The 26,453-nt window shown below is 34.2% G+C and overlaps 3 protein-coding genes across 11 annotated transcripts; all 3 read right to left on the bottom strand.

The window, feature by feature from the left end:
* Positions 1-8: 8 nt before the first annotated feature.
* LOC115952929 lies at positions 9-9,346 on the bottom strand. 9 transcript variants are annotated; one of them, XR_004083595.1, is made up of 10 exons: positions 7,855-9,346; positions 7,146-7,709; positions 6,763-7,054; positions 6,338-6,449; positions 6,131-6,212; positions 3,107-3,603; positions 2,514-2,838; positions 1,973-2,107; positions 442-491; positions 9-82 (listed from the first exon to the last, which is right to left on the bottom strand). XR_004083595.1 is itself a non-coding variant. In XM_031070292.1 (9 exons), exons 1-2 carry the CDS (start codon positions 7,810-7,812, stop codon positions 6,798-6,800), a joined length of 924 nt encoding a protein of 307 aa, XP_030926152.1. In that variant the 5' UTR covers positions 7,813-7,848; the 3' UTR covers positions 9-82; positions 442-491; positions 1,973-2,107; positions 2,514-2,838; positions 3,107-3,603; positions 6,131-6,212; positions 6,338-6,445; positions 6,763-6,797. The 9 variants fall into 9 exon arrangements, 7 of the variants coding, with proteins under 7 accessions (XP_030926152.1, XP_030926154.1, XP_030926151.1 ...); XR_004083596.1 differs by having other exon boundaries at positions 16-82; positions 7,146-7,310; XM_031070292.1 differs by lacking the exon at positions 7,855-9,346 and having other exon boundaries at positions 6,338-6,445; positions 7,146-7,848.
* Positions 9,347-9,414: 68 nt separating this feature from the next.
* On the bottom strand, positions 9,415-13,236 carry LOC115951467 (protein SUPPRESSOR OF npr1-1, CONSTITUTIVE 1-like). The gene is made up of 3 exons (XM_031068669.1): positions 11,248-13,236; positions 9,493-11,155; positions 9,415-9,431 (listed from the first exon to the last, which is right to left on the bottom strand). Exons 1-3 carry the CDS (start codon positions 13,234-13,236, stop codon positions 9,415-9,417), a joined length of 3,669 nt encoding a protein of 1,222 aa, XP_030924529.1.
* Positions 13,237-13,247: 11 nt separating this feature from the next.
* LOC115951468 (TMV resistance protein N-like) lies at positions 13,248-25,025 on the bottom strand. The gene is made up of 8 exons (XM_031068670.1): positions 25,002-25,025; positions 23,462-23,543; positions 17,397-17,445; positions 16,769-17,290; positions 15,413-16,520; positions 15,014-15,292; positions 14,440-14,901; positions 13,248-14,339 (listed from the first exon to the last, which is right to left on the bottom strand). Exons 4-8 carry the CDS (start codon positions 17,275-17,277, stop codon positions 13,248-13,250), a joined length of 3,450 nt encoding a protein of 1,149 aa, XP_030924530.1. The 5' UTR covers positions 17,278-17,290; positions 17,397-17,445; positions 23,462-23,543; positions 25,002-25,025.
* Between the last annotated feature and the right edge of the window lie 1,428 nt (positions 25,026-26,453).

Here is a 26,453-nt window from a genome sequence, read left to right on the forward strand (position 1 = left end):
TACACTACTTTTGCTTCATTGTTGATGGAGAGTTGAAATGTGCTCTCAACTTGCAACGGGTCAATAATAGCGGAGGAGATCACTATAACATAATCAAAAGGCCAATCTTAGGAGCAAAAGCACCAACATGAAGTACCACTATATATATATTTTGTTGCAGGACAAAATAAAATAAAAACCCTTCAATTTCACAAACCCTCACAAACCCAGAAATCGTTTCACATGCAAACCTCAAAGAATGGAGAAAAAAAAAAAGACCACCCAATTAGATATCAAATAAAGATATTAACTTGTTCTCAAGCCAATAAAGATTAAAAAAAAAAGATGCTATCTTGTTATCAAATAGAAAACAAACATGCAACATTAATCATAGAAAAAATAATATTAAAATTATTCAAAAAAAGAAAATTCACTAAAAGAAAGGAAAAAGAATTTACTTACATTTCCTTAGGAGTATGTGCTCTTTGCTTCCTCAATCTTCATTGTATCACCTTTAGAAAAACAAAATCACAAGATTGCAATTATATTTAAGCTCCTTGGTGGGCTAAGAAATTACATAAAGAAATAATTAGGTGGAAACAAATTAATAGACTCTTGTAATCCAAATTGAATTTCAAAACCAACAACACTCAAACTAAAGCAATTATCAACATTAACGGATCAGTAAAACTAAATAAAGTTAAAACGATTCATAAATGTCTAATGCATTGAAGGTTAAGAAACCATAATACTCCATTTCTTCGTACTAAAATGGATTCAGTCAAAGAGTTAGAGAAAGAGCAACCTTTTTGTACGGACTCGTCGCTCTGGGTCTGGGTTAATACTGTTGCCGAGGAAGAGAACGGCTCCAATGGGAGTTTGGGCCTTGTTCCAAGGACAAAGACCTCTTTCTTTCATTTAATAGTTGTGGCTCTTTGATTTTTTAGGGTAACTAATTCAAAACTAATAAGCCCTTAAAAATTTTAAAATAAATTATTGGGAAAGGCAATAGATTCGTACAGCAGGCAATTTTCTCTCTTTAAGGCGCATTAAAGAGACATTAGAGAAAGATTCTGTTTCTAGCTAGAAAGACATTAGAGAAAGAAGAAATGAGAGTTGAGGAGGAAGAGGAATATGAATATGCTAAGAGCACAGTTGAGTAATTGACAAGGTTGTGTGAAAAGCAGCAATAAAGCTTGTTAGGAAGGTGGTTTAGATGGCTGCTTAAGATGATCAAGTTACTCATTGCTTTTGAAGATAATGATACTGTCAAGTGGCTTGATTTCTTCTGCTGATGTCACAACTTCAAGATGATAAAAAATGTAGCAACTTATCACTAGGGTTCTTGGGTAATTTTGTTTGTCACTAGCTGAACCAACATCCCAAGAGAAATATATTAATACAACAAACCTCAGGAGAATTTTTTTAATGAATAAATAATTTTTATTTATCAAAACACTAGAAGAAAAAACTTCAAACAAAGCTGGACACAAATAACAGCCCAGCAAAAACAAAACTCAAACAACCCCACCTCTCTGCTACCAAAGTACAAACAGCTACATTTGCAACCACACTTTCCAAGCCCAACAGGGCACTCAATCGTTACAACAATGCAACTTCATCTCATAAGCAGACATTGCTCTAATCACAAACTATTGAGTTGGTGGAAGCTTTTATGCTTATTTGTTGCGTAACAAACTAACAGTAGGTTATTTTATGCTTATTTGTTGTGTGAACAAAATAATAGTATGTTATGCCAAATAGAAATAGAACAGACAATCACACATGGAACACAAAGATTTACGTGGTTCGGCTTTAGGCCTACATCCACAAACAGTGTCCGACAGAAAATTTCACTAGTAGGAGATTACAAAATAGCACAAAAGCATGGGACAAGAGAACTTTAATTTCTCTACACTGATTCCACTACCTAAACTCTATAAAACCAATTAAACAAAGCCACACATATATATACACACATTGACATACATACATGAAAAAGGAACCCTCGGTTAATTCTTGACCAGTTTAGTGAGTGCCAAGGTGGGTTTGAGCTAATTCTTCAACGTCGCTCTTGTAACTTTCCCTCTTACCACTGCGATAGGCTTCAAGTTTCTTGGATCCCCTCCTACCATTATATAAAAAGTGCCCCAACAAGAAGAAAATTTTGTATTATTCAAACCTGATGAAAAAAAGTTTAAAGAAACAAGTGATATGGATTCATGGAATGAATTTAATTTTTGAGTTTGGGGTGATTAGGATGTGAGTGCCAAAAGTAATGTTAACCAGCACAATACTTTGAACTTTCTTTTTTTCCCTCTCTCAATGATAGTATATGTACAAAAACAGGGGTAAAAATCTAAAAAGAAAAACTCCAATTTAGACATATGACAAATTTAAATTTTTTATCATGCCAATTTAAACCTGACAATCAAAACCCACACTTTCATTTCATTGGATTCCCCACCTCAAAAAAATAAAAGAGAACATCAAGACTTGTAAACTGTAATACAAGAAGAAAGATGATGACTTACAGGAAAAGAAGTCGAAACATTCCTTGCACTAAATTCTTTAGAATCAGCCATACATCCTCCAAGTCTTTGGATGGGGTTCGTCTCTAGAGTAGCCTTCTCCACTTGGTCCAGTCCCGCCATCCTCATCACGGCTTCACTTATTTCTGCTACCTTCTATGGTTGAATCACAAAGATCATGGCGGAGATCACCCAGATCCTCAGAGTGTTCTGTTGTTGATGCTTAACTCTGCCATAGTTTAATTGAGATCTTCAATGTCTTGGTAACTATCCCTCTTCCCTCCGTGAATGGATTCAAGCGTCTAGGACATTTCATACTATCCTTGTACTAAATCAAAGTTCACCAACAAGACATCAAAAAAATTTGTATAACTCCAACCAGATTATTAAAAAAAATTAAAAAAAGAAAAGCAATACGGTATGATTTTAATTTTTGAGTTTAGGTTGATTTTGCTGTGAGTGTTAACAGGTAATTCTAAGGTACAACTAGCTCAATACTTTGAAGTTAACAATTTAAAAAAAAAAAAATAGTATATGTCCCAAAAAAAAAAATGATGACGACTTGTAAAGTAGTAAGAAGAAAGATGATCACTTACTGGCAACGAAGTCGAAAATTTCCCTTTTGACTAGAATCCTCAGAATCAGCAATAAATTCTCCGACTTGATAAATTCATTTTGGCTGTGGTTCCTCATTAGAGTAGCCTTCTCCACTAGGTGTCCAGCCCCATCATCCTCATCATGCCTTCGCTTAGTTCTGCTACCTTCTGAGGCTGAATCATCAGGATCATGATCCTTAGAGAGCATGCTGCAGTAGATGCCTTGGTATATTTCTGAGCTCTGCAACTTTGTGTTCTTCTGGTTGTTATTGTTGTAATTTAAACTTGCAGGTATTTCTACATTTACAAACAAGGTTGTTCTTATTGAAATGCCACTTTTGATCCTTAGAATTGGGATGAGTGTGTGCCCATTGACATTCAACGAGTTACTTCCAGCCCGTGATATTTCTTATGTAAAGAATTTGCTGTTCTTGGATGTTTCTAGAAGAGAAGACCTAGAGAGACATTTCCCTCCACCACCAGAAGATTCCACCAACCTGTTGCTAAAGATTTGTCAACATATAGTAAAGGACTAGCTAGAAAGCTTGTTGTCATGCTAACTTATTAACTTCTTACTACTACCTATGTACATACATACATACATGTATTTGTGATGTGTGTGTGCATGACATCTAAATTTTGTGTCAGGATCAATACTTGTTTTTGGTCATACTTTTAACATACTAAATTTTGTTGTACATTCAAGTTAGGGAATATGACTAAAAGTGAGACCAAAGTGACCTGCATGCTGCAGGGGTAGTTCAGGTTTTGGAAGTTTGTTGTCTGGTTGCCGCCTTCTCTACTTACCTACTCCCCTTGGATATACAAATAATGTCCTTTGCTCCCAAAGATGGGCATGAGAAACAGATTCAATTTGCATTAAGAGCAAGGATTTGGTGCAATGATCTCTGCTTTAGCCACAAAACAGCTGCCATACCCCAGTAGATCCTTTGAGATGGTTCACTGTTCAAGGTTGTGTCAACTGGCACGAGAATGGTACCTTTCCACCCTAAAGATATTTGTTTATGTTGCATTGATTGGATGGGAAATGTAAATCCAGAAGCACCCGTAAACATAAGCTCCTAGTTTGCAGTATGTTTTTCATAGTATCTGGGGGAGTTTAGGAAATATGTCTGGTGTGGCTGCTAACTCTCAAAAGATTAAGGTTTTCTGTGCTGCTGCTCCTGACGGAATGAAGAAGTGAATATTTGAGCTCTTGCAATTCAAAAAGGCTCACCACTTGTAAGATAGCTCAGGGTTTCTCTAATTTCTCGAAGACCTGGTGCAAAAGTATGTTTGCTCCTTCTCGATAAGATAACAAGCAGAATTGAATCCTGGACAGCAAGGAACCTTTCCTTCGCAGGATGGCTCCAGTTCTTTATAGCCTTTAGGTTTAACTAGTCCAGCATCTTCATATTGCCAAAGAATTTTATCAAGGCTATTGCACAGATATTGAGCAGTTACCTATGGAAAGGAAAGGAGCTTTAGAGGGCTACAGTATCTTGGGATGTTGTATGCAAGCTAAAGAGAAGGTGGATTAGGTTTGAAAGAGGTGCAAGAATGGAACTAAGAAACCATAATGAGACATATATGGAATCTCTTTGCTAAGGCAGGCTCAATTTAGGTAGCTTGTGTTAAATAAAACCTTTTGAAATACAAGAGTTTCTGGTTTGTTAACATTCCTCAAGTAGCACTCAGGGATAGGCGGAAATTCTTACTCTTTGGCTGTGTTTGTTTTAGGTATAAATGATTTCCGAAAAATATTTTACACTCGGGTCCATGTTTGGCATCACCTGAAAATAAAGTCAAACTGAAAATAGAATTCAGTTTGACCGAAAAAATCCTTGCCAACCCATAAAATCATTTCCGTTCCCAATTTACCTTCAAATGCCTTCCGGAATTACTCATTCCTCACACACTCCTCTCACACACGCACCAACCTCATTTCAGCTCCAACCCACACACTACCTCAACTCCACACACAGTCCAACACAAGACGGCCGCACAGCCAAGCCAAGGCCAGCACAGATCATGTTGCCCCCGCCGCCGCCCCCTCCGCCCAGATCACTCCACCTGAAGCACATCCTCACCAGACTCACACCCAAAGAAAGAAGACCCATCCCTCAAGCCGAGCAAAGAGAGGGTACTTCGTCAACCCATCCCTTGTCCTCGTCCTCGTCCTCTGCCGATCCATCCCTCGTTCTCAGGGTAGCCACCGGAAAATAGATCGGACCACCGTGAGTCCATGACCCCAGTGAACGACCCACCCCTGAGCCAATCGGACCACCATGAGCAACCCACCCCTAAGCCAATTTGTCCACCATGTGCGCAACCCACTCCTAGATCGAACCACCCAGTGGGTGACCCAGTCCTAGATCGAGCCGCCGCCTTTAGATCGACCCACCGTGTCCATGTCACCACTACCGTTGCCACCACCAAGTCAACCACGAACCGATCTCTCTCTGTCACTTAATCTCTCTCTCTCTGTCCCTCTCTCACGATTGGTCTTGTGATTTTAATTTTTGATTGTTTATATATTTTGATTCTCTGTAATAATATTTGTTTGGATCCTAAGAAAATGTGAGAATTTTTCTGTTATAAAATTTGTTTAGGATCTGAGAAAATGGCTGAGAAAATGTGAAAAATTTATAGGAAAATAGCATTTTCAGAATGTTACCAAACACCGAAAATCGTTTTCTGGACTATTTTCCATTGCAGAACCAAACACCCGGATTTCATTTTCTTTACGGGAATTCACTTTCCTCTGCATTCATTTTACACTCGGAATTCGATTTACATTGAACCAAACGCAACCTTAGTTGCATTGTCAGGACATTACTGAAGTTTGAAGTGGGATCAGGTTGTATCATTTTCCTATGGCATGATTGGTAACATCCAGATGGAATCCTAATTCAGAAGTATGGTACTCAAGTCATACATAATGCTGCCAGCAAAAAAAAAAAAAAAAAAACTAACAAGGAACAAATTAAGCACTCAGGACAAAATGCTACATTGGGGTTATACCAGTGATCTAAAATGTGTACTGTGCAGGAAGATCTTGGAATGTAGAGCACACTTGTTCCTTGAGCGCTTTTTCACTAGGAATCTGGAAATAATTAGATTTCAATATATATTTGTATAGGAATAGAAGTTCAACAGAACATTTGCAGGACAAAAAAAAATATTTAATCAATAATAAGAGCCATTTGACAGTTAATTTAAATAGCTGACCATTTTGAGTGAAAGGAGAGATCCTACTTGGCTAATTCTTCAACGTGGCTCTGCTAACTATCCCTCTTACCGCCGCAATAGGCTTCAAGCTTCTTGGACGTTTGATCCCTTCCTTCCATTATATAAAAGTGCCCCAACAAGACAACAAGAAAAATTTGTATTATTCAACCTGATTTTAAAAAAAATGTGGCTATATGAGTGCCAAAGGTAATGCTAAGGTACAACTTGCAGAATACTTTGCTTTTTTTTTTTATATAATAATTTATTTAATTATTAATACTAGTATGGGAAATCCAAAAAGAAAGGCTCTCTAATTCTTTGTTATCAATCAAAAGCCACACTTTCATTGGATTCCCCTCCCCAAAAATAAAAGACAACAGTAAAACTTGTAAATTGTAATAGCAAAGAGAAAGATGATGACTTACAGGCGAAGAATTCCCTTTTACTAGATTCTTCCGAATCAGACATAAATACTCCAAGTCTTTGGATCTGGTCCTTCATTAAAGTGGCCTTTTCCACTAGATTCTTCCAAATCAGACATTCTACCTTCGGCGGCTGAATCGTTCAATATCACAATAGATTCACCCAGACCCTCATAAAGCGTGCTGCTGTTGTTGCTGTTCTGTGCCAGGGTTTGATTGATATCTTCGATGTCTTGGTAACTACTACATTCGTGAATGGCTTCAAGCTTCATGGACATTTGATCCTCTGCATCCACTAAATAAAAGAGCACCAACAAGTAGTTGTAGACAATGACTTATAGATGTTAAAAGTTAAAACTTGAAAGTAAGAACAAAGATAGACTTACTCGCAAAGAAATTGGAAAATTCCCTTTGACTAGGATCCTCAGAATCCTCCATAAATCCTCCAAGCCGTTGAATCCTCTTTGGCGGTGGTTCCACAATAGGGTAGCATTCTCCACTAGATCCTGCCCCATCATCCTCATCATGGCTTCGCTTATTTCCGCTACCATCTGCAATTGAATCAGCAATATCATGATGGATTATGATGCTGCTGTTGTTGATGCACTGTGCCATAGTTTTACTGGGATTTTTGATGTCTTGCCGGTATATGAATCGGACCCCAATTTTCTCCACCTCCAAGTTCCGAGAAGATGCTCTAATCTTAAGAGGATGAAATCCATTCCAATAGGAATAATAGGTCAGCCAAAGGTGATGTGATTCAATTGTACCATATTCTTTCCTAGAACCAGAAATTTCTCCCTCATTCAATGGAAATCCATCGATTCTAAATGAAAGCTCCCAATCACAAGGGCATTCACGCCACTTGTTGGGAACAAAAACAACACAAAATGCAATTCCAATTGATGCATTAGACAAATTAGAAGGCACTTGTACTTTCAATTCATGACCTGTACATTCATGGTTAAAATATTTCAGAATTTCACTTCCTGGAATAATAATTTTTAACTTCTTTGGTAGTGTAATACTTTGTCCTTGAAATATACAAAGCATAACATTTAGAACTTGGAGAGAGAGAAAGAGAGAGAGACAGACCTGAAGCATGTAATTAATGCCCTGAAGCATGCTATTGTCAACCAATTTGAAGCAGTTGAAAAACAGGAATTGCAAGTAGGTGCGATCTGACCTAGAAAGATAAAACTGCAGTTCTGGCAATCTCTCCAGTGAGGTACAATCGTCTGCAATTATAGAATCAATAGTTGGCGGAACATTTTCCAATGATTGAAGACTTTCGCAACCCTCCAAACAGAGTCTTCCAAGATTTAGAGAGTTGAGACATGCTTTCAGGAAGGGAAACAAAATTATTTCCACTTAGATCTAAGTATTCTAAAGAGGACAAGCAGCCAATGTCATTGGGGATTGACCAAAGATCGCGGTGACTAAGATTCAAATCTGTAAAAGATTGTAGACCTGACAAGGAAGGCAATGATAAGCCCACCAGAACCGGACTTGTTTGCAGGGAATAATATATAAATGAAGGCAAAAATATTCTTTCCGTGGTAGGACTTGTTGGCAAGTAAGATAATGAAATCCATAAAGGTTCTATCGACATAGGACTTGCTGGCTGGGAATAAAATTCAGATAACTTCCATCCACAGATATGAAGCTGTTTGAGATTTTTAAGGAAAACAATGGAAGAAGGAACCTCTTATATGGCTGTCCAACACAAATTAAGTAGCTCCTAACCTTCCATATTTCCAATGTTCTCTGGCAAGTTGTCAAATTTTAAGCATCCAAAAAGATCAAGAGAATTAAGCAACTTCAAATTACAAATGGTGCTAGGTAGGCACACAAGATTTCTGCAACATCTTAGAGTTGTCAAACCATCAATTGATGAAGGCAACTCCTATATAGCTGTTCCACTCAAATAAAGCTCCTTGAGACCTTTGAGATTCCCCAAGTTCTCTGGCAAGTTGTCAAAATTTGAGCACCCACGAAGAACAAGCCATACAAGTGAATTCAAACTACAAATGGTGCTAGGAAGACACAAGATTCTTACAATCGTTAAGAGTCAATGAAGTAAGGGTTGTCAAACCATCAATTGATGAAGGCAGCTCATTTATAGTTGTTCCACTCAAGCGAAGGTTCTTGAGACCTTTGAGATTCCTTAGGTTCTCCGGCAAGTTATCAAAATTTGAGCACCCACAAAGATCGAGCACTTCAAGTGAATTCAAATTACAAATGGTGCTAGGAAGACACACAAGATTCTTACAATCGCTAAGAATCAATGAAGTAAGGGTTGTCAAACCATCAATTGATGAAGGCACCTCTTTTATCGCTGTTCCACTCAAAACAAGCTCCTTGAGACCTTTGAGATTCCCTAGGTTCTCCGGCAAGTGGTCAAAATTTGAGCACCCACAAAGACCTAGGTATTCAAGCGAAGTCAAACTACAAGTGCTGCTAGGAAGACACACAAGATTCTTACAATCGTTAAGAGCCAATGAAGTAAGGGTTGTCAAACCATCAATTGATGAAGGCAGCTCTTTTATAGCTGTTCCACTCAAATCAAGCACCTCGAGACCTTGAGATTCCCAAGGTTCTCTGGCAAGTTGTCAAAATTAGAGCTCCCACAAAGACCGAGGCATTCAAGCGAATTCAAACTATAAATGGTGCTAGGAAGACACACAAGATTCTTACAATCGTTAAGAATCAATGAAGTAAGGGTTGTCAAACCATCAATTGATGAAGGCAGCTCATTTATAGCTGTTCCACTCAAATCAAGCACCTTGAGACCTTTGAGATTCCCTAGGTTCTTCGGCAAGTTGTCAAAATTTGAGCACCCACGAAGAACAAGCCACACAAGTGAATTCAAATTACAAATGGTGCTAGGAAGACACACAAGATTCTTACAATCGTTAAGAATCAATGAAGTAAGGGTTGTCAAACCATCAATTGATGAAGGCAGCTCATTTATAGCTGTTCCACTCAAATCAAGCACCTTGAGACCTTTGAGATTCCCTAGGTTCTTCGGCAAGTTGTCAAAATTTGAGCACCCACGAAGAACAAGCCATACAAGTGAATTCAAACTACAAATGGTGCAAGGAAGACACACAAGATTCTTACAATCGTTAAGAGCCAATGAAGAAAGGGTTGTCAAACCATCAATTGATGAAGACAGCTCTTTTATAGCTGTTCCACTCAAGCGAAGGTTCTTGAGACCTTTGAGATTCCATAGGTTCTCCGGCAAGTTATCAAAATTTGAGCACCCACAAAGATCGAGCCCTTCAAGTGATTTCAAATTACAAATGGTGCTAGGCAGACACACAAGATTCTTACAATCGTTAAGAATCAATAAAATAAGGGTTGTCAAACCATCAATTGATGAAGGCAGCTCATTTATAGCTGTTCCACTCAAATCAAGCACCTTGAGACCTTTGAGATTCCCTAGGTTCTTCGGCAAGTTGTCAAAATTTAAGCACCCACGAAGTACAAGCCATACAAGTGAATTCAAACTACAAATGGTGCTAGGAAGACACATAAGATTCTTACAATCATTAAGAGTCAACGAAGTAAGGGTTGTCAAACCATCAGTTGATGAAGGCAGCGCTTTTATAGATGTTCCACTCAAATCAAGACGATTGAGACCGTTGAGATTCCCAAGGTTCTCTGGCAAGTTGTCAAAATTAGAGCTCCCACAAAGACCGAGGCATTCAAGCGAATTCAAACTATAAATGGTGCTAGGAAGACACACAAGATTCTTACAATCGTTAAGAATCAATGAAGTAAGGGTTGTCAAACCATCAATTGATGAAGGCAGCTCATTTATAGCTGTTCCACTCAAATCAAGCACCTTGAGACCTTTGAGATTCCCTAGGTTCTTCGGCAAGTTGTCAAAATTTGAGCACCCACGAAGAACAAGCCACACAAGTGAATTCAAATTACAAATGGTGCTAGGAAGACACACAAGATTCTTACAATCGTTAAGAATCAATGAAGTAAGGGTTGTCAAACCATCAATTGATGAAGGCAGCTCATTTATAGCTGTTCCCCTCAAATCAAGCACCTTGAGACCTTTGAGATTCCCTAGGTTCTTCGGCAAGTTGTCAAAATTTGAGCACCCACGAAGAACAAGCCATACAAGTGAATTCAAACTACAAATGGTCCTAGGAAGACACACAAGATTCTTACAATCATTAAGAGTCAATGAAGTAAGGGTTGTCAAACCATCAGTTGATGAAGGCAGCTCTTTTATAGATGTTCCCCTCAAATCAAGACGATTGAGACTGTTGAGATTCCCAAGGTTCTTCGGCAAGTTGTCAAAATTTGAGCTCCCACAAAGACCGAGGCATTCAAGTGAATTCAAACTACAAATGGTGCTAGGAAGACACACAAGATTCTTACAATCGTTAAGAATCAATGAAGTAAGGGTTGTCAAACCATCAATTGATGAAGGCAGCTCATTTATAGCTGTTCCACTTAATCAAGCACCTTGAGACCTTTGAGATTCCCTAGGTTTTCCGGCAAGTGGTCAAAATTTGAGCACCCACAAAGACCAAGCTGAAAAAGCGAATTCAAACTACAAATGGTGCTAGGAAGACTCACAAGATTCTTAAAATCGTTAAGAGTCAATGAAGTAAGGGTTGTCAAACCATCAATTGATGAAGGCAGCTCTTTTATAGATGTTCCCCTCAAATCAAGACGATTGAGACCTTTGAGATTCCCAAGGTTCTCTGGCAAGTTATCAAAATTTGAGCACCCACAAAGATTGAGCCTTCCAAGTGAATTCAAATTACAAATGGAGCTAGGAAGACACACAAGATTCTTACAATCATTAAGAATCAATGAAGTAAGGGTTGTCAAACCATCAGTTGATGAAGGCAGCTCATTTATAGCTGTTCCAGTCAAATCAAGCACCTTTAGACCTTTGAGATTCCCTAGGTTCTCTGACAAGTTATCAAAATTTGAGCACCCACAAAGACCAAGCCAAAAAAGCGAATTCAAACTACAAATGGTGCTAGGAAGACACACAAGATTCTTACAATCATTAAGAGTCAATGAAGTAAGGGTTGTCAAACCATCAATTGATGAAGGCAACTCTTTTATAGCTGTTCCATTCAAGTGAAGGTTCTTGAGACCTTTGAAATTCCCTAGGTTCTCCGGCAAGTTGTCAAAATTTGAGCACCCACAAAGATCAAGCCCTTCAAGTGAATTCAAATTACAAATGGTGCTAGGAAGAGACACAAGATTCTTACAATCTTTAAGAGTCAATGAAGTAAGGGTTGTCAAACCATCAATTGATGAAGGCAGATCTTTTATAGATGTTCCACTCAAATCAAGACGATAGAGATCTTTGAGATTCCCTAGGTTCTCCGGCAAGTTTTCAAAATTTGGGCACCCACGAAGATTAGGGAATTGAAGCGAATTCAAACTACAAATGGTGCTAGGAAGACACACAAGACTCTTACAATCGTTAAGAATCAATGAAGTAAGGGTTATCAAACCATCAATTGATGAAAGCAGCTCTTTTATAGATGTTCCCCTCAAATCAAGACAATTGAGACCTTTGAGATTCCCAAGGTTCTCCGGCAAGTTATCAAAATTTGAGCACCCACAAAGATCAAGCCTTCCAAGTGAATTCAAATTACAAATGGTGCTAGGAAGAGATACAAGATTCTTACAATCTTTAAGAGTCAATGAAGTAAGGGTTGTCAAACCATCAGTTGATGAAGGCAGCTCTTTTATCCCTGTTCCACTCAAATCAAGACGATTGAGACCTTTGAGATTCCCTAGGTTCTCCGGCAAGTTGTCAAAATTTGAGCACCCACAAAGAACAAGGCATTCAAGCGAATTCAAACTACAAATGGTGCTAGGAAGACACACAAGATTCTTACAATCTTTAAGAATCAATGAAGTAAGGGTTGTCAAACCATCAGTTGATGAAGGCAGCTCTTTTATCCCTGTTCCACTCAAATCAAGACGATTGAGACCTTTGAGATTCCCTAGGTTCTCCGACAAGTTGTCAAAATTTGAGCACCCACAAAGATCAAGGCATTCAAGCGAATTCAAACTACAAATGATGCTAGGAAGACACACAAGATTCTTACAATCTTTAAGAGACAATGAAGTAAGGGTTGTCAAACCATCAGTTGATGAAGGCAGTTCTTTTATCCCTGTTCCACTCAAATCAAGACGATTGAGACCTTTGAGATTCCCTAGGTTCTCCGGCAAGTTGTCAAAATTTGAGCACCCACAAAGAACAAGGCATTGAAGCGAATTCAAACTACAAATGGTGCTAGGAAGACACACAAGATTCTTACAATCTATAAGAGTCAATGAAATAAGGGTTGTCAAACCATCAATTGATGAAGGCAGATCTTTTATAGATGTTCCACTCAAATCAAGCTCCTTGAGACCTTTGAGATTCCCTAGGCTCTCTGGCAAGTTTTCAAAATTTGAGCACCCACAAAGAACAGGCATTTGAATTCAAACTACAAATGAGGAAGACACACAAGATTCTTACAATCTTCAAGAGTCAATGAAGTAAGGGTTGTCAAACCATCAATTGATGAAGGCAGATCTTTTATAGATGTTCCACTCAAATCAAGATGATAGAGATCTTTGAGATTCCCTAGGTTCTCCGGCAAGTTTTCAAAATTTGGGCACCCATAAAGATCAGGGAATTCAAGCGAATTCAAACTACAAATGGTGCTAGGAAGACACACAAGATTCTTACAATTTGTGAGAGTCAATGAAGTAAGGGTTGTTAAACCATCAATTGATGAAGGCAGCTCTTTTATTGATGTTCCACTCAAATCAAGATGATAGAGATCTTTAAGATTCCCCAGATTCTCCGGCAAGTTGTCAAAATTTGAGCACCCACAAAGACCAAGCCATTCAAGCGAATTCAAACTACAAATGGTGCTAGGAAGACACACAAGATTCTTACAATTTGTGAGAGTCAATGAATTAAGGGTTGTTAAACCATCAATTGATGAAGGCAGCTCTTTTATCCCTGTTCCACTCAAATCAAGATGATAGAGATCTTTGAGATTCCCCAGATTCTTCGGCAAGTTGTCAAAATTTGAGCACCCACAAAGGCCAAGGCATTCAAGCGAATTCAAACTACAAATGGTGCTAGGAAGACACACAAGATTCTTACAATTTGTGAGAGTCAATGAATTAAGGGTTGTTAAACCATCAATTGATGAAGGCAGCTCTTTTATCCCTGTTCCACTCAAATCAAGATGATAGAGATCTTTGAGATTCCCCAGATTCTTCGGCAAGTTGTCAAAATTTGAGCACCCACAAAGGCCAAGGCATTCAAGCGAATTCAAACTACAAATGGTGCTAGGAAGACACACAAGATTCTTACAATTTGTGAGAGTCAATGAATTAAGGGTTGTTAAACCATCAATTGATGAAGGCAGCTCTTTTATCCCTGTTCCACTCAAATCAAGATGATAGAGATCTTTGAGATTCCCCAGATTCTTCGGCAAGTTGTCAAAATTTGAGCACCCACAAAGGCCAAGGCATTCAAGCGAATTCAAACTACAAATGGTGCTAGGAAGGCACACAAGATTCTTACAATCGTTAAGAATCAATGAAAGTTGTCAAAATTTGAGCACCCACAAAGTTGCGAATTCAAACAAATGGTGCTAGGAAGGCACACAAGATTCTTACAATCGTTAAGATCAATGAAGTAAGGGTTGTCAAACCATCAATTGATGAAGGCAACTCTTTTATAGCTGTTTCACTCAAATCAAGCTTCTTGAGACCTTTGAGATTCCCTAGGTTCTCCGGCAAGTTGTCCAAATTTGAGCACCCACAAAGATCAAGACTTTCAAGTGATTTTAAACTGCAAATGGTGTTAGGAAGGCATACAAGATTGTTGCAACCCTTCATAATTAATGAAGTCACGAGAGAATCGATTTCAAACTTGCTTGGAAGACAACTTAGTTTTGAGCAATATTTTAGATCAAGAAGAACAAGCCTTTTAAGAATTCCAACGGATGGGTGAAGCTCGCGTAAATTTTGACAATGTGCAAAAATCAATTTCTCAAGATTTGGGACTCCAGTGAAGTCTGGGGATATAATCAGGTTTGAGGAGCATGTCAAGTTGATGAACTTCAACTTGTCAAAATTCTGTTAGAAGAAAAAAAATAGTTAAAAAAGAAGTCAAGTCGATGAGCTTCCTAGTGTCCGATTTATTGAAATTTAATTGCAAAGTTGTGAGGATACTTAATAACAAAATTACCTTTCTTCCTATCCACAGTTCTTCAATTCTGCTATATTGTAAACAAAGCCAAACAAGCTCATCTGGCTGGAAAGTTGAAGGCAAAGATTTTGAAGGATAACCTCTCCAATCAAGAAATCGTAAAGAATTTGGAAGATGTTGAACGTCGTGGAAAAAAGCATTATTGTGAAGAAAATTATGATTGTACATCTTTGAAAAGGCCTCGAGAGTACCCATAGATTGCATGTGTTGTACTTCAAAATGATTCATAATTTGCATGGCTTGAACTGCTTCCATCCCCTAATAATCAAGAAGGAATTGGTGAATTGCAAAATATATTATTAGTATAACAATTTAAATTTGAAAATTGTTGAACAAGAAGGTAGGGAACAAGCTTAAATTCTCTAAATAACCTCTTACCTTATTTTTTCTTAGAACTTTGTCAATGTCCTTATAATGCCACAATCTACTACGCTTCCCAGGATCATCAAGGCACTCGTGACGAACTATGTTCCTACCCATTTCTTCTAGTAAATCATGCATCCACACTATACCCGTATCCATAATTTTCAAGAGGGATTTATCAATGAGTTCCTTCAATCCAATGTCAGGGTAAAGGTCAAGAGTATCCAGTACTTCTACTACATTATCTTTATGCTTATGGTTAAAGAAGCATGCAATATGTAGGAATATTTCCTTCTCTGTGACATGGAGTCCATCAAAACTTATTTTAAGTGCTTGGAGAATGGTATTCTCAGGAAATTCTTTGAGCATCTCTAGTGCACTTTTCCATTCAGCAATACTTTTTCCAATCAAAAATGAACCTAAAACCTCAAGAGCTAAAGGAAGGCATTTAGCATAATTCAAAAAATGGTTAGTTAGCTCTAAATAATCATCTAGGACATGCTTTTCTTTAAAAGCTTTTGAGGAAAATAGTTGAAGAGCATCTTTATTATTCAATCCTTTAACTTCATATATTCCGTCTACTCCATGTGCCTCCAACACATGAGCATTTCTTGTTGTTATGATAATTTTACTGCCCGGACCAAACCAATCACGTTCCCCAACCAACATTTTTAATTGGTTTAATTCATTTACGTCATCAAGAACAAGAAGAATCCTTTTATGACATAATCTCTTCTCCATCATGATAGCTCCATGATACTCCTCTTTTATTTTCAAATTCGTTACCATCGAAATTTCATCAATAATTTTCTGTTGTAGTGGAACTAAACCATGTTTTTCAACATTTTCCCTAACATCCTTAATAAAACTACAAGCTTCAAATTTTTTAGAAACCATATAATAAACAACTCTAGCAAGAGTTGTCTTACCAATTCCTCCCATCCCCCAAATCCCTATAAAGCGAACATCGTTTGACCGTAAAGCTAAACACGACTCCAATTCCTCCAATTCCATCACTCGAGAGTATATTCCTACTAGGTCCTTGGCAATGTATCGTAATGCATCATATTTCAAGTGAAGCGATATCCATCCCACAATGTCTTTGATGTCTTCTATCTCAGACCTACAACGAATAAAGTACAATATGTGTTGACATTGAGTTACCAATCGGTCACACAAAATATATGGTACATATTTGATGTTCAATTCGAGTGATTGAAACAAAAATGTGTAAATTGATTCACTCAGGACAAAATTAAAAGAAGTAGAATAAACATATATGTATATAGATTTGCTCAAGGTTCCAAATAAAAAGTTACATGTATGAAGTGGGTCATCTGAATATTTAAAGAAATAAATAAGTTAAATTACCAATAATGCTTTAAATGCCATCCGCGGAGGTTGCCCACTTGGGTCAAAGCATCTCTCCATTTCTCCACCCTCTCCTTGTTCTCCTTTTCTTCATGTTTAACAAATGCCTGCTCAAAAGTTCCCATTTGTTTTCGTACATCGGATGGTTCCACATAGTGAAAAACAGGTAAAATTATCATTCCTGTCTCATTTTTGCAGCAAATGATCTTTGCAAGTTCATCTAAGCACCAAGTTGAAGATGCATAGTTTTCTGAGAGAATGACTACAGCAAATTCTGATTCTTCTATCGCTTTCAATAGCTCTGGTGAAATGGATTTTCCTCTCTCAAGTTTTTCATCATCCTTAAAGGTGACAATGCCTTTCTGGATCAAAGCTTGGTATAGATGACCCATAAACTTGTAGCGGGTGTCCTCGCCTCTAAAACTGAGAAAGACATCATACTTCCGTCGGGTAGCAGAAGAAGAACTTGGGAAAGCTGATGTGTCCGTTTTCATGTCCATTAAAGCCATTAGAAAAATAGATCTGCATCAAAATTTAAAAAAACCAAAAAAATAATAATAATAATCAATTAGAAATTTAGAACCGAAAAACGATTAAAAAGAAAATAAATTAGGGAAGAAGAAATAACTTGATCCCCAACCAGGCTTGCGTAGTTTTGAAAATGTGTCCAATCCAATCTGAAATTTGCAAATGAAGAGACAAAAGACTGAGAAGAGAATTTGGAGAGGACCTAGAAATTTGAAATATTACAAGAAACTTCCACTGCTCTCTTTTATTATATTTTTCTGAGTACTTCCACTTCCTAGAAATTTCAGTGCTCCTGAGAGAAAACGAAGAACTAAAAGCATGAGTTTTTTTTTTGAGAAGAGCTAAACGATGAGTAGATCCTGAGAGGTTGTGAGGGTACAATGAGAATGGAAGAAAGTGAGAGAGGGAAGAAAAAGGTCTGGTCTGGTCTGGTCAGGTCAGGGAAGAAGGTAAAGAGATGAGAACGAGAAACAATAATATCTGAAAAGTTGAAAAGTACTAAAGACATCAAAAACCATGAAAGGTCACGTGAAATGTGAAAGTACAGAAAATGAATTAAAGAAATGGAGTAGGATTTCATAGTTTACTTTACCCAATACCTACAAGTACAATCTTCTTTATTTGATTATTTTTAACTAAACAATCTCATCTCAGCTGTAATAAGACATTGGCTTAAAAAATCAGTTTTTTTTTTTTTTTTACTATTTATCATATTTTTGCTACTATAAGTCACATAATACTTTTTAGTACTATTTATAGATCTCATTGTATTATTTCAGCTACCTTTTAGTTTTATCTACAATACTTTCAACAAAAAATTTTCAATTTCAACTAAATAAACTTTTTCCAAACGGATTTTAAGTAATATCAAGTTTGAATTTTTTTAACAATCAATCTCATAATTATATCATTTTATAAGGAATTTATTTTATACTCATAAAATAAGTAATTTAAATAATTTATGTGTGTGTGTGTGTATATATATATATATTCAGTGCGTAATTTCAAAACAGTACACTAACACACACCGATACTAGAATATTTCGTTCTCACGGCCAATCCAATAAGACCTCTTAAACAGTATTCAAAACTTTGGTTTATATTGCTTTTTTGCTTTTTACGTTGCTTCCAAGTTAATAGTTTGTTTATATATTTATTGAAAAATTAATTATTAAAGTAAAGTAAAAAAAAAAATCATACAATTGTCTTTTAAGAATTGAGATTTTTAAACTTCAAAAAAATTCATTTTTAATTTTAACATTAGAACAAATGAATAATTTTAAACCTTTTAACTTCTCTCTCTTACACTAAAAAAGTGCAATTGCATAGTTTAGGTGCTCATTTATATATATTAAGAGGATTCAAAAAGTTAGTTATGGTTTCAAAAAATGTCAAAAATACTCCTAATCTAATTAAATAATCTTTATTCTTAAAAATAAAAAATTGGGTTAAAATTGTAATTCAACAAAATTCAAAAAAAAAAAAAAAAAAACTACTAGGAAAACTTTTTTCCTAAAAATTAGCACACTTTCTATAGGTGCTACATTCATAACATTTTCACAATAAATCATAGGTGGTTAGTTGTTATTAGTTCAAATTTGAACCTAACACTAAGATTACTTTTTTGTCCTAACAATAATAACCAGTAACAACTTGCCATTTGGGATTTGTTTTAAAAATATTATAAAAAAGTTTGATACATTTTTTCCTAAAAACTAGCGCACACTAAACCCAGCAGTTTACTCCATTTCAAATCCTAAATTTTATCTTCTCAAAAAAAAAAAACCTAAATTTTAGTTTCTTAAAAATTATTTGCTATATAAAATTACGTTAAACTCAAAATAAAAAAAGAATCTCATCACATGTTTTAAAATCCTAAATTTTAGTTTCTTAAAAATTCCTTTCGGTACAATATTACAATAAGCTCAAAAAAAAAAAAAAAAAAAATCTCATCGCATGTGCGGACGTCTGATGGGGCTAGTATATATTGTGCATATGCCTAGTATTAGTTATACGACAGCATCTTTGCATGACTAAAATAATAAATCAAGTCAACTCAAAAAAAACAAAAACATAAATATTATTAGTTTTATGTATTAATTACTTAAATCCACTCTAAAAGTATAAATTATAAATTCTTTGCACTTTGCATTGCAAACCATTAAAACTTTAAAATTTAAACTATCTTCTTAAATTTAATGGAGATTGTGCTTTTTTAGCCTCACTTTATTTTTAACATTTTTTTATTTATTTTATGTGAATCTATTTTTAATTGTCAATAAGACACAATTTGCAAGCATTGTTGAAAACATAAAGTTAAGATGGCTATTACAACTCTTAGGTCTAAAGTCTTATAACTTTGATAGTGGGGATGTTGAGCCAATTCTACGTGTTCCCCTAACTTGTTATCAGACAAATGATGCTATGTTTTGGACACATTCCAACAATGAGTTCTACATAATCAAATCTAGTTATTATGTGGCTAAGAACATCAAAATAAAAGAAAATTTAATTTAGAGCTCAAATGGGGCATAAGCAAGTGAGATCAAAGATTTGGAAGTTTACAGTGTTCGGTTCTCAACATGCCCATATCTCAATTTTCATAACTTAGTTCTCATAAGTCACAATTCTTAACTCATTCTCATAATTCATAATTTTTTTTTTTTTTTTTAATCTCAGTCAAATTCCTATTTGGAACCAAAACTTGAACTCAGTTTTTGGTTTGTAAAAAACAAAATAACACTTAGACAGTGGGGCCTATATCAGAATAGCTACCCACGTTTCTTCCACACACTGAACCCAACCTGAAAATAAAAGAAGAATGCTAATGTAAAAAAAAAAAAAAAAAACTTTGATCTCATAAAATAAATCCAGAAAATGAAGCCAAAAGATCTCAGTTTTAAGGGTTTGGTGTTGATATTTGAAGTTCTGATCCCATATCATAAACCTAGTAAATAACACAAACATCATAAACCTAAAAAATACCCAAAAAACTAAAATAATCTAGTCCGAAAATCAGAGCCAAAAAATACTGTAACGACCCATCAAACTCCACAAAATTTTAACATTAGATGAGATTGAGAGAATCAAGGAGACGCACCTAAGATTGGGGCTAGAACAGGTGGATCTGAAATTAGGGAAGAAGAAATGACTTGATCCCAACCTAATCACTTGCGAAGTTTTGAAAATGCGTCGAATCGGAGTGAGTAGAAATCCAATCTGAAATTTGCAAATGAAGAGAGAAAAATGACTAAGGAGTGAGGAGAGCTAGAATTTTGGAAGTAATCAAACAGATTGAAGTTTCAATGCTCCTTTTAGGAAAAACTAAGCGTGGGCTCAAAGGCTCTTCTATTTTTTTGGGAAAAAATTAATAATTTTTATCTATTATAATTTTGGATTACCACATTTTCTAATCACCAAAAAAAAAAAAAAAAAAAAAAAAACCTAGTAGTGTGATGAAAAATTATTTCACCTGCAAACGCATAATACTCATCACACTCTTAAGTTTTTTTGTTATTCGAAAATGTAGTAATCCCATATTATATGGAAGGCTAATATTCATTATTCATATCATGACATGGTCTTCCTTTGGAACCGGAACCAGTAATACAATACCATCGCTTCTATAACAGTTCTATGCTATAAATTCTACTTTCTATTTGACATGTAGATTCATAGTCACACACACCTAGTGTCCGTTTAGCAAAAATTATTTTTGCTAACTTATTTTACTATTCAGTTTATTTTTGCTATTATTTATGGGTCTCTTGCACTTTTTGGTACTATTCACGAATCTCACTGTACTATTTCAACTAACTTTTACCTTTATTTACAGTACTTTCAGCAAAAAGTTTTCAGTTTTAGCAAAATAAACGGAATCCAAATGGACCCCTAGAGTAGAATTTTATCTTGTATCAACCATAAAAAAATAAAATAAAAAATAAAAAAAAGAGCATCTTGTTATTTTAAGTTATTTTTCAGGTGAGAAAAAAAGGGCATGTTATTAATATTTCCAACAATGTCTGCCACGTGTTAGTTCTGATCAGAATTGACCCGCTTCTTATATACCAATTCAAATGTATTGATTCTGGATTTATTAGTGCAAAGGTCATCACCATAAAATATAAATGCATCTAATTTGACAAAAGATTCGAGAAGCTAATCAATCACCAAATAAAATTATTCCTGCCAATCATAACCATTTGAGCTAAAACTATCCCATGTTCTATCAAAAAAAAAAAAACCTACCCGGCCACTTTTTTTTTTTTTTTTTCAAATTCAAAGTTTAAAAACAGTACAAATTTATAGATAACTACACGTTAAAAAGTTTATCAGAAAAAAAAAAAAAAAAAAAAAAAAAAAAAAAAAAAACTACACGTTTAAAAATTTTAGATTAAACTATTTTTTTTTAAAAATCCCATGTTCTATAAAAAAAAAAACACTACCTGGCCACCCTTTTTTTTTTCAAATTCAAAGTTTAAAAACAGCACACATTTGTGGATAACTACACGGTTAAAAATTTCAGATAAAACTACCAATCTCCCACGTTTGCTTAATGTATGATTTATACATGTGGGTTGACATAACACTCCCCACATTAAGAACTTCTCATTTAATCCTAAAATATTGTGTTTTAATCCTAAAATTTAGTCATGTAATACACATCCATAACAAAAAGTTAGAACAGCTTATGTTTAAAATTTAGTAACTACCATTTTTTTTTTCATTTTACGGTAAAAGGCTCAATTTTAATCCTAAAATGTAGTGTTTTAATCCTAAAAGTTAGCCACTTGCTACACATCCATAACAAAAGTTAAAAAGAGTTTAAATTTCAAATATATTTCTTTTACAACAAAAGGATCAATTTTAATCCTAAAATGTAGTTTTTTAATCTTAAAAGTTAGCCACTTACTACACACCCATAACAAAAGTTAAAAAGATTTTAAATTTCAAATATATCAACAACCTTTAAAACTGAGAAAATGTAAGTAACATTTTTTATGGAGTAGTAAATTAATAATTATAAAAAAAATGTAAATTGAATTTCACATATAATTATATAAATGATAAATATAGTTTCTGTTATAAAAAAAAAAATTTTACAACAATTTCTTAGATAACAACCATTTTATGTGAGGTTTGAATCATACAATAATTCTTGTAAAAGATCTCACCCGAACTTATCTAATAATATTCCATTCCAATGACTCCTCAATGCAGTCCAATAAATTTGGGCATACGTCAACTTAAGATAGATAAAAGAGTTAGGGTTAAATATAAGATTATCATTATTTTGAATAAACCAAGTATTATAAATTAAATTTGAATTAATCAACAATAATGGGAAAGTAGATGAGAGATGGGGTTATTGGGTTAAATAGGAAAACCAATTGCCAATACATTTTGAATGAGAAGTTAATTTTTTTTTTTTTTTTTTTTTTTGGATATTGGGAAACAAAGCAGCGTGTAATACCCTCTAAAAAAAATAGTGTAAATTAATGAAAAAAGGTAAGTAACATTTTTTATAGAGTAGTAAATTAATAATTAAAAAAAAATGTAAATTGAATTTCACATATAATTATATAAATGATAAATATAGTTTTTGTTATAAAAGAAATTTTTTTACAACAATTTCTTAGATAACAATCATTTTATGTGAGGTTTGAATCATACAATAATTCTTGTAAAGGATCTCACCCAAACTTATCTAATAATATTCCATTCTAATGCCTCCTCAATGCAATCCAATAAATTTGTGCATGTGTCAACTTAAGAGAGATAAAAGCGTTAGGGTTAAATATAAGATTATCATTATTTTGAATAAACCAAGTATTATAAATTAAATTTGAATTAATCAACAATGATGGGAAAGTAGATGAGAGATGGGGTTATTGGGTTAAATAGGAAAACCAATTACCGATACATTTTGAATGATAAGTTAATTTTTATTTTTTTGGATATTGGGAAACAAAGTAGCGTGTAATACCCTCTAAAAAAATAGCTTATATTACATTAAAAAAAAAAAAAAAAAAAAAACCCAAAAAGAGAGTTTGTTTTTGTTTTAAATTGGGTAACGATTAACATGATACATTAAATATATAATAATTTTTTAAATAATAATAGTAACAAACGCTGAAAGAAACATAGAATCTCATATCATATTACCTTTTTTTTTTCCTTTCAGATTTTGGTAAAGTTCATCCCTGATTTCGTCTGCCTCTGTCGATGCTAGTAATGGTTTGTCACCCTGCGATAAAACATAGATTCCAAGAACATAAACGTCGAAGTTTTTAGTGGAATAAAAAGAACTGTTATAAGAAGTGAGAGTAGTGTAAAAAGACCAAACCAAGTGGCAAACGAGTTACATTCTCAAAAAAAAAAAAAAAAAAAGTAGCAGGCGTGTTCATTCTCAAAACTAGTCGCTAACCCGTACGATGCATGGGAAATGTATTGAGTACAATATATAATTTAATATTTGCTTATTTTACTACAACACCAAAATTGAATTTGTAAAATAAAATCATATAACTAAAACATTTGTTAATAGCTATACGTTTCAGACATTTATTAAACTATATTATTATTATTATTATTATTATTATTATTATCAACTTAACAGTATTTTACTATATGATACCAACATGCTTCAAGAAAATGTCCAACACTGAAAACAATTTCGAAAACAAACTCAACTAAACAATTTGATGAATAAATATATTACAATCTATAATATAAGCCAAGAAATAAACTTTGAAACCAATATGAACAAAATCCACGTCAAACAAAACCATTTCGATCATTAAGAATATGACTCACTAAAGTCATGAAAAATACAGGATTCATTACAAAAAAAGAAAAAAAGAAAAAAAAAAAGAAGCATCTTTAGTCTTTATAGATTTTGCCTAAGTACCCAGATACGATGACATATACTCACACAAAAATCATTAAAGAAAGAATCAAAGAACATACACAACATGTACATACGCTATGAAAGTAAAAATAAGAAAAACAAAAGAGACGTAAATACGGATAATTAAAGAAAAAATATAGGAAAAAAAAGTTAGGAATAGAAATATAAGATAAAGATGGGTTACCCTCAAAAAGAATAATCCATGGATATTCATTGAAATCTTCTAAATAATTTCTGATAATAGAAAAAATAAAACCCAAAAGTTATGATGTTAAAACTTCCAAAAGGCCAAAATTTTTTTTTAAAAAAAAAATCAGAAGATTCAAAACTTCAAAAGTATTGAAATAAAACAATATATATATATATATAATTACGCAATAGAGAAATACAATAGAAAGAAGGGAATCCATAATTATAGCTTTTCTACTATTGAAATTGGCCAGACAATTAAATGTATTGCAAAAAATGAACTTAAAAATTCATATGTAAACCAAACAATTAGAAGATTTTGAGCCAAGAATTTATTAAAACAAAACAAAAATTATGCGACTACACAATGGAGAAATATAATAAACAAAAAAAATGTCTACACAACATAGAAATATTAGAGAAATATGAGTTACCTTTTAAATGTTAAAATTCAAAATATTAAAACTTTTAAATGGTTAAAAAAATTTAAAGATTTAATTAAAAAATTCAGGCCCAGCAATTAAATAAACAAAAGAACAATTGACAAACTTATAAGAAAAAGCAACAAATCTATAATTTTTATTGAACAAATCAAATAACCCTAACCTTGATGCATTGACCGAAGAAGGAGAGGAGTCCAATACATAAGTGGAATATGTGAAGCATGAGCTGCCCTCAAAAAAAATCTTGAAGAAAAATAAGTTTTAAGGAGAAAATTGTATTGCGGCAAAAGAAGATAATAGCAGATCTAATCATAAAATCTAAAATAAAAAGAATTTAAAATAAAAATAATAAAAAAAATAGTGGTGACCAACAGCCATACATATAAATATAAGATATTGACCAACCTTTATAAAAAGATGTCAGTTTCAATATTCACTTTGTGGCGAGGGTCCTTAAACATCATCTTCTCTGCAAATAGTTTTTGGGGCTTAGGTTTTCTACGCAAGCAATTCTTAAATAGGAGAGAGTAGAGGCGGTGGGTGAGTGTCCTTATTTGGCTAGAAGTCTAATTTGCATTGGAAAAAGAAAACAGTGATGAGGTGGAAAATTTAATTTAATTTAAATTTAATTTAAATATTGTGCTGACGTGGAAAATTGTAGAAACTTCAAAAACTTCGGTTTTATATATATATATAGATAAATAAAAAGTAGTAAGCGTGTTATTAAAGGTAATAGTATAGGTTTGTTACCACAAAAGCGTAATTCCTATAAATAAATAAAAAATCGTAAATTCCTATAAATAAAAAAAACCAAACCAAGTAAGTAGCATAATTCCCTTAATAAAAATACCGTAAATTCCAAAAAAAAAAAAAAAACCAAAAAAGGGTTTGTGTTTAATTCTAGGCCAAAACAAAAAGAAAGAGCCCCTACTAATATCCTTTTTCAAGCAGCTAGTTCAAGCACAAATCCTTCTATTTGAATTTTCAAAGTCAACCACGGGTAATAAGCCACCATCAAACAACCTTGTATCCCTAATCACATTTACCCACAGATAAGTATTTGGCAGTCATAGTAGGTAAGAACTCAAAGAAAGCCAATGATAAACAAAAGAAAACAAAGAGTAACTTGTAAAAGATAGAACCTGAAAAGTTGTTAGAGCCTCTGACAGTAAAAACCAAATCCAAAAGTAGAAGAAAAAGAAAGGAGGATGTAGAGCAAAACTAAATGTTTTCAATTTAAAGAAGAATAAGAGATAGAAACTAGTAAAGCGTACGTGAGTTTGTGGGTCTTAAAGTATAGGAGTTTTAATTTACATATTTATCCCCGTTAGTTAAAAACTTGTAATAAGTGAGTATGATAAGGGTATTTTAGGCACCAAACAGGGGAGTGTAGTGTAAAAACACCAAACAAAGTAGCAGGCATGTTACACTCTCCCAAAAAAAAAAAAAAGTAGTAAGCATGTTCATTCTCAAAAAGAAAAAGAAAAAGTAGTAGGTGTGTTATTAAAGGTAATAGTATAGGTTTGTTACCACAGAAGCGTAATTCCTATAAATGAATTAAAAATCGTAAATTCCTATAAATTAAAAAAACCAAACCAAGTAGCATAATTCCCTT

The sequence above is a fragment of the Quercus lobata genome, chromosome 7, assembly GCF_001633185.2.
Source record: "Quercus lobata isolate SW786 chromosome 7, ValleyOak3.0 Primary Assembly, whole genome shotgun sequence".
In the NCBI taxonomy this organism is placed as follows: domain Eukaryota; kingdom Viridiplantae; phylum Streptophyta; class Magnoliopsida; order Fagales; family Fagaceae; genus Quercus; species Quercus lobata.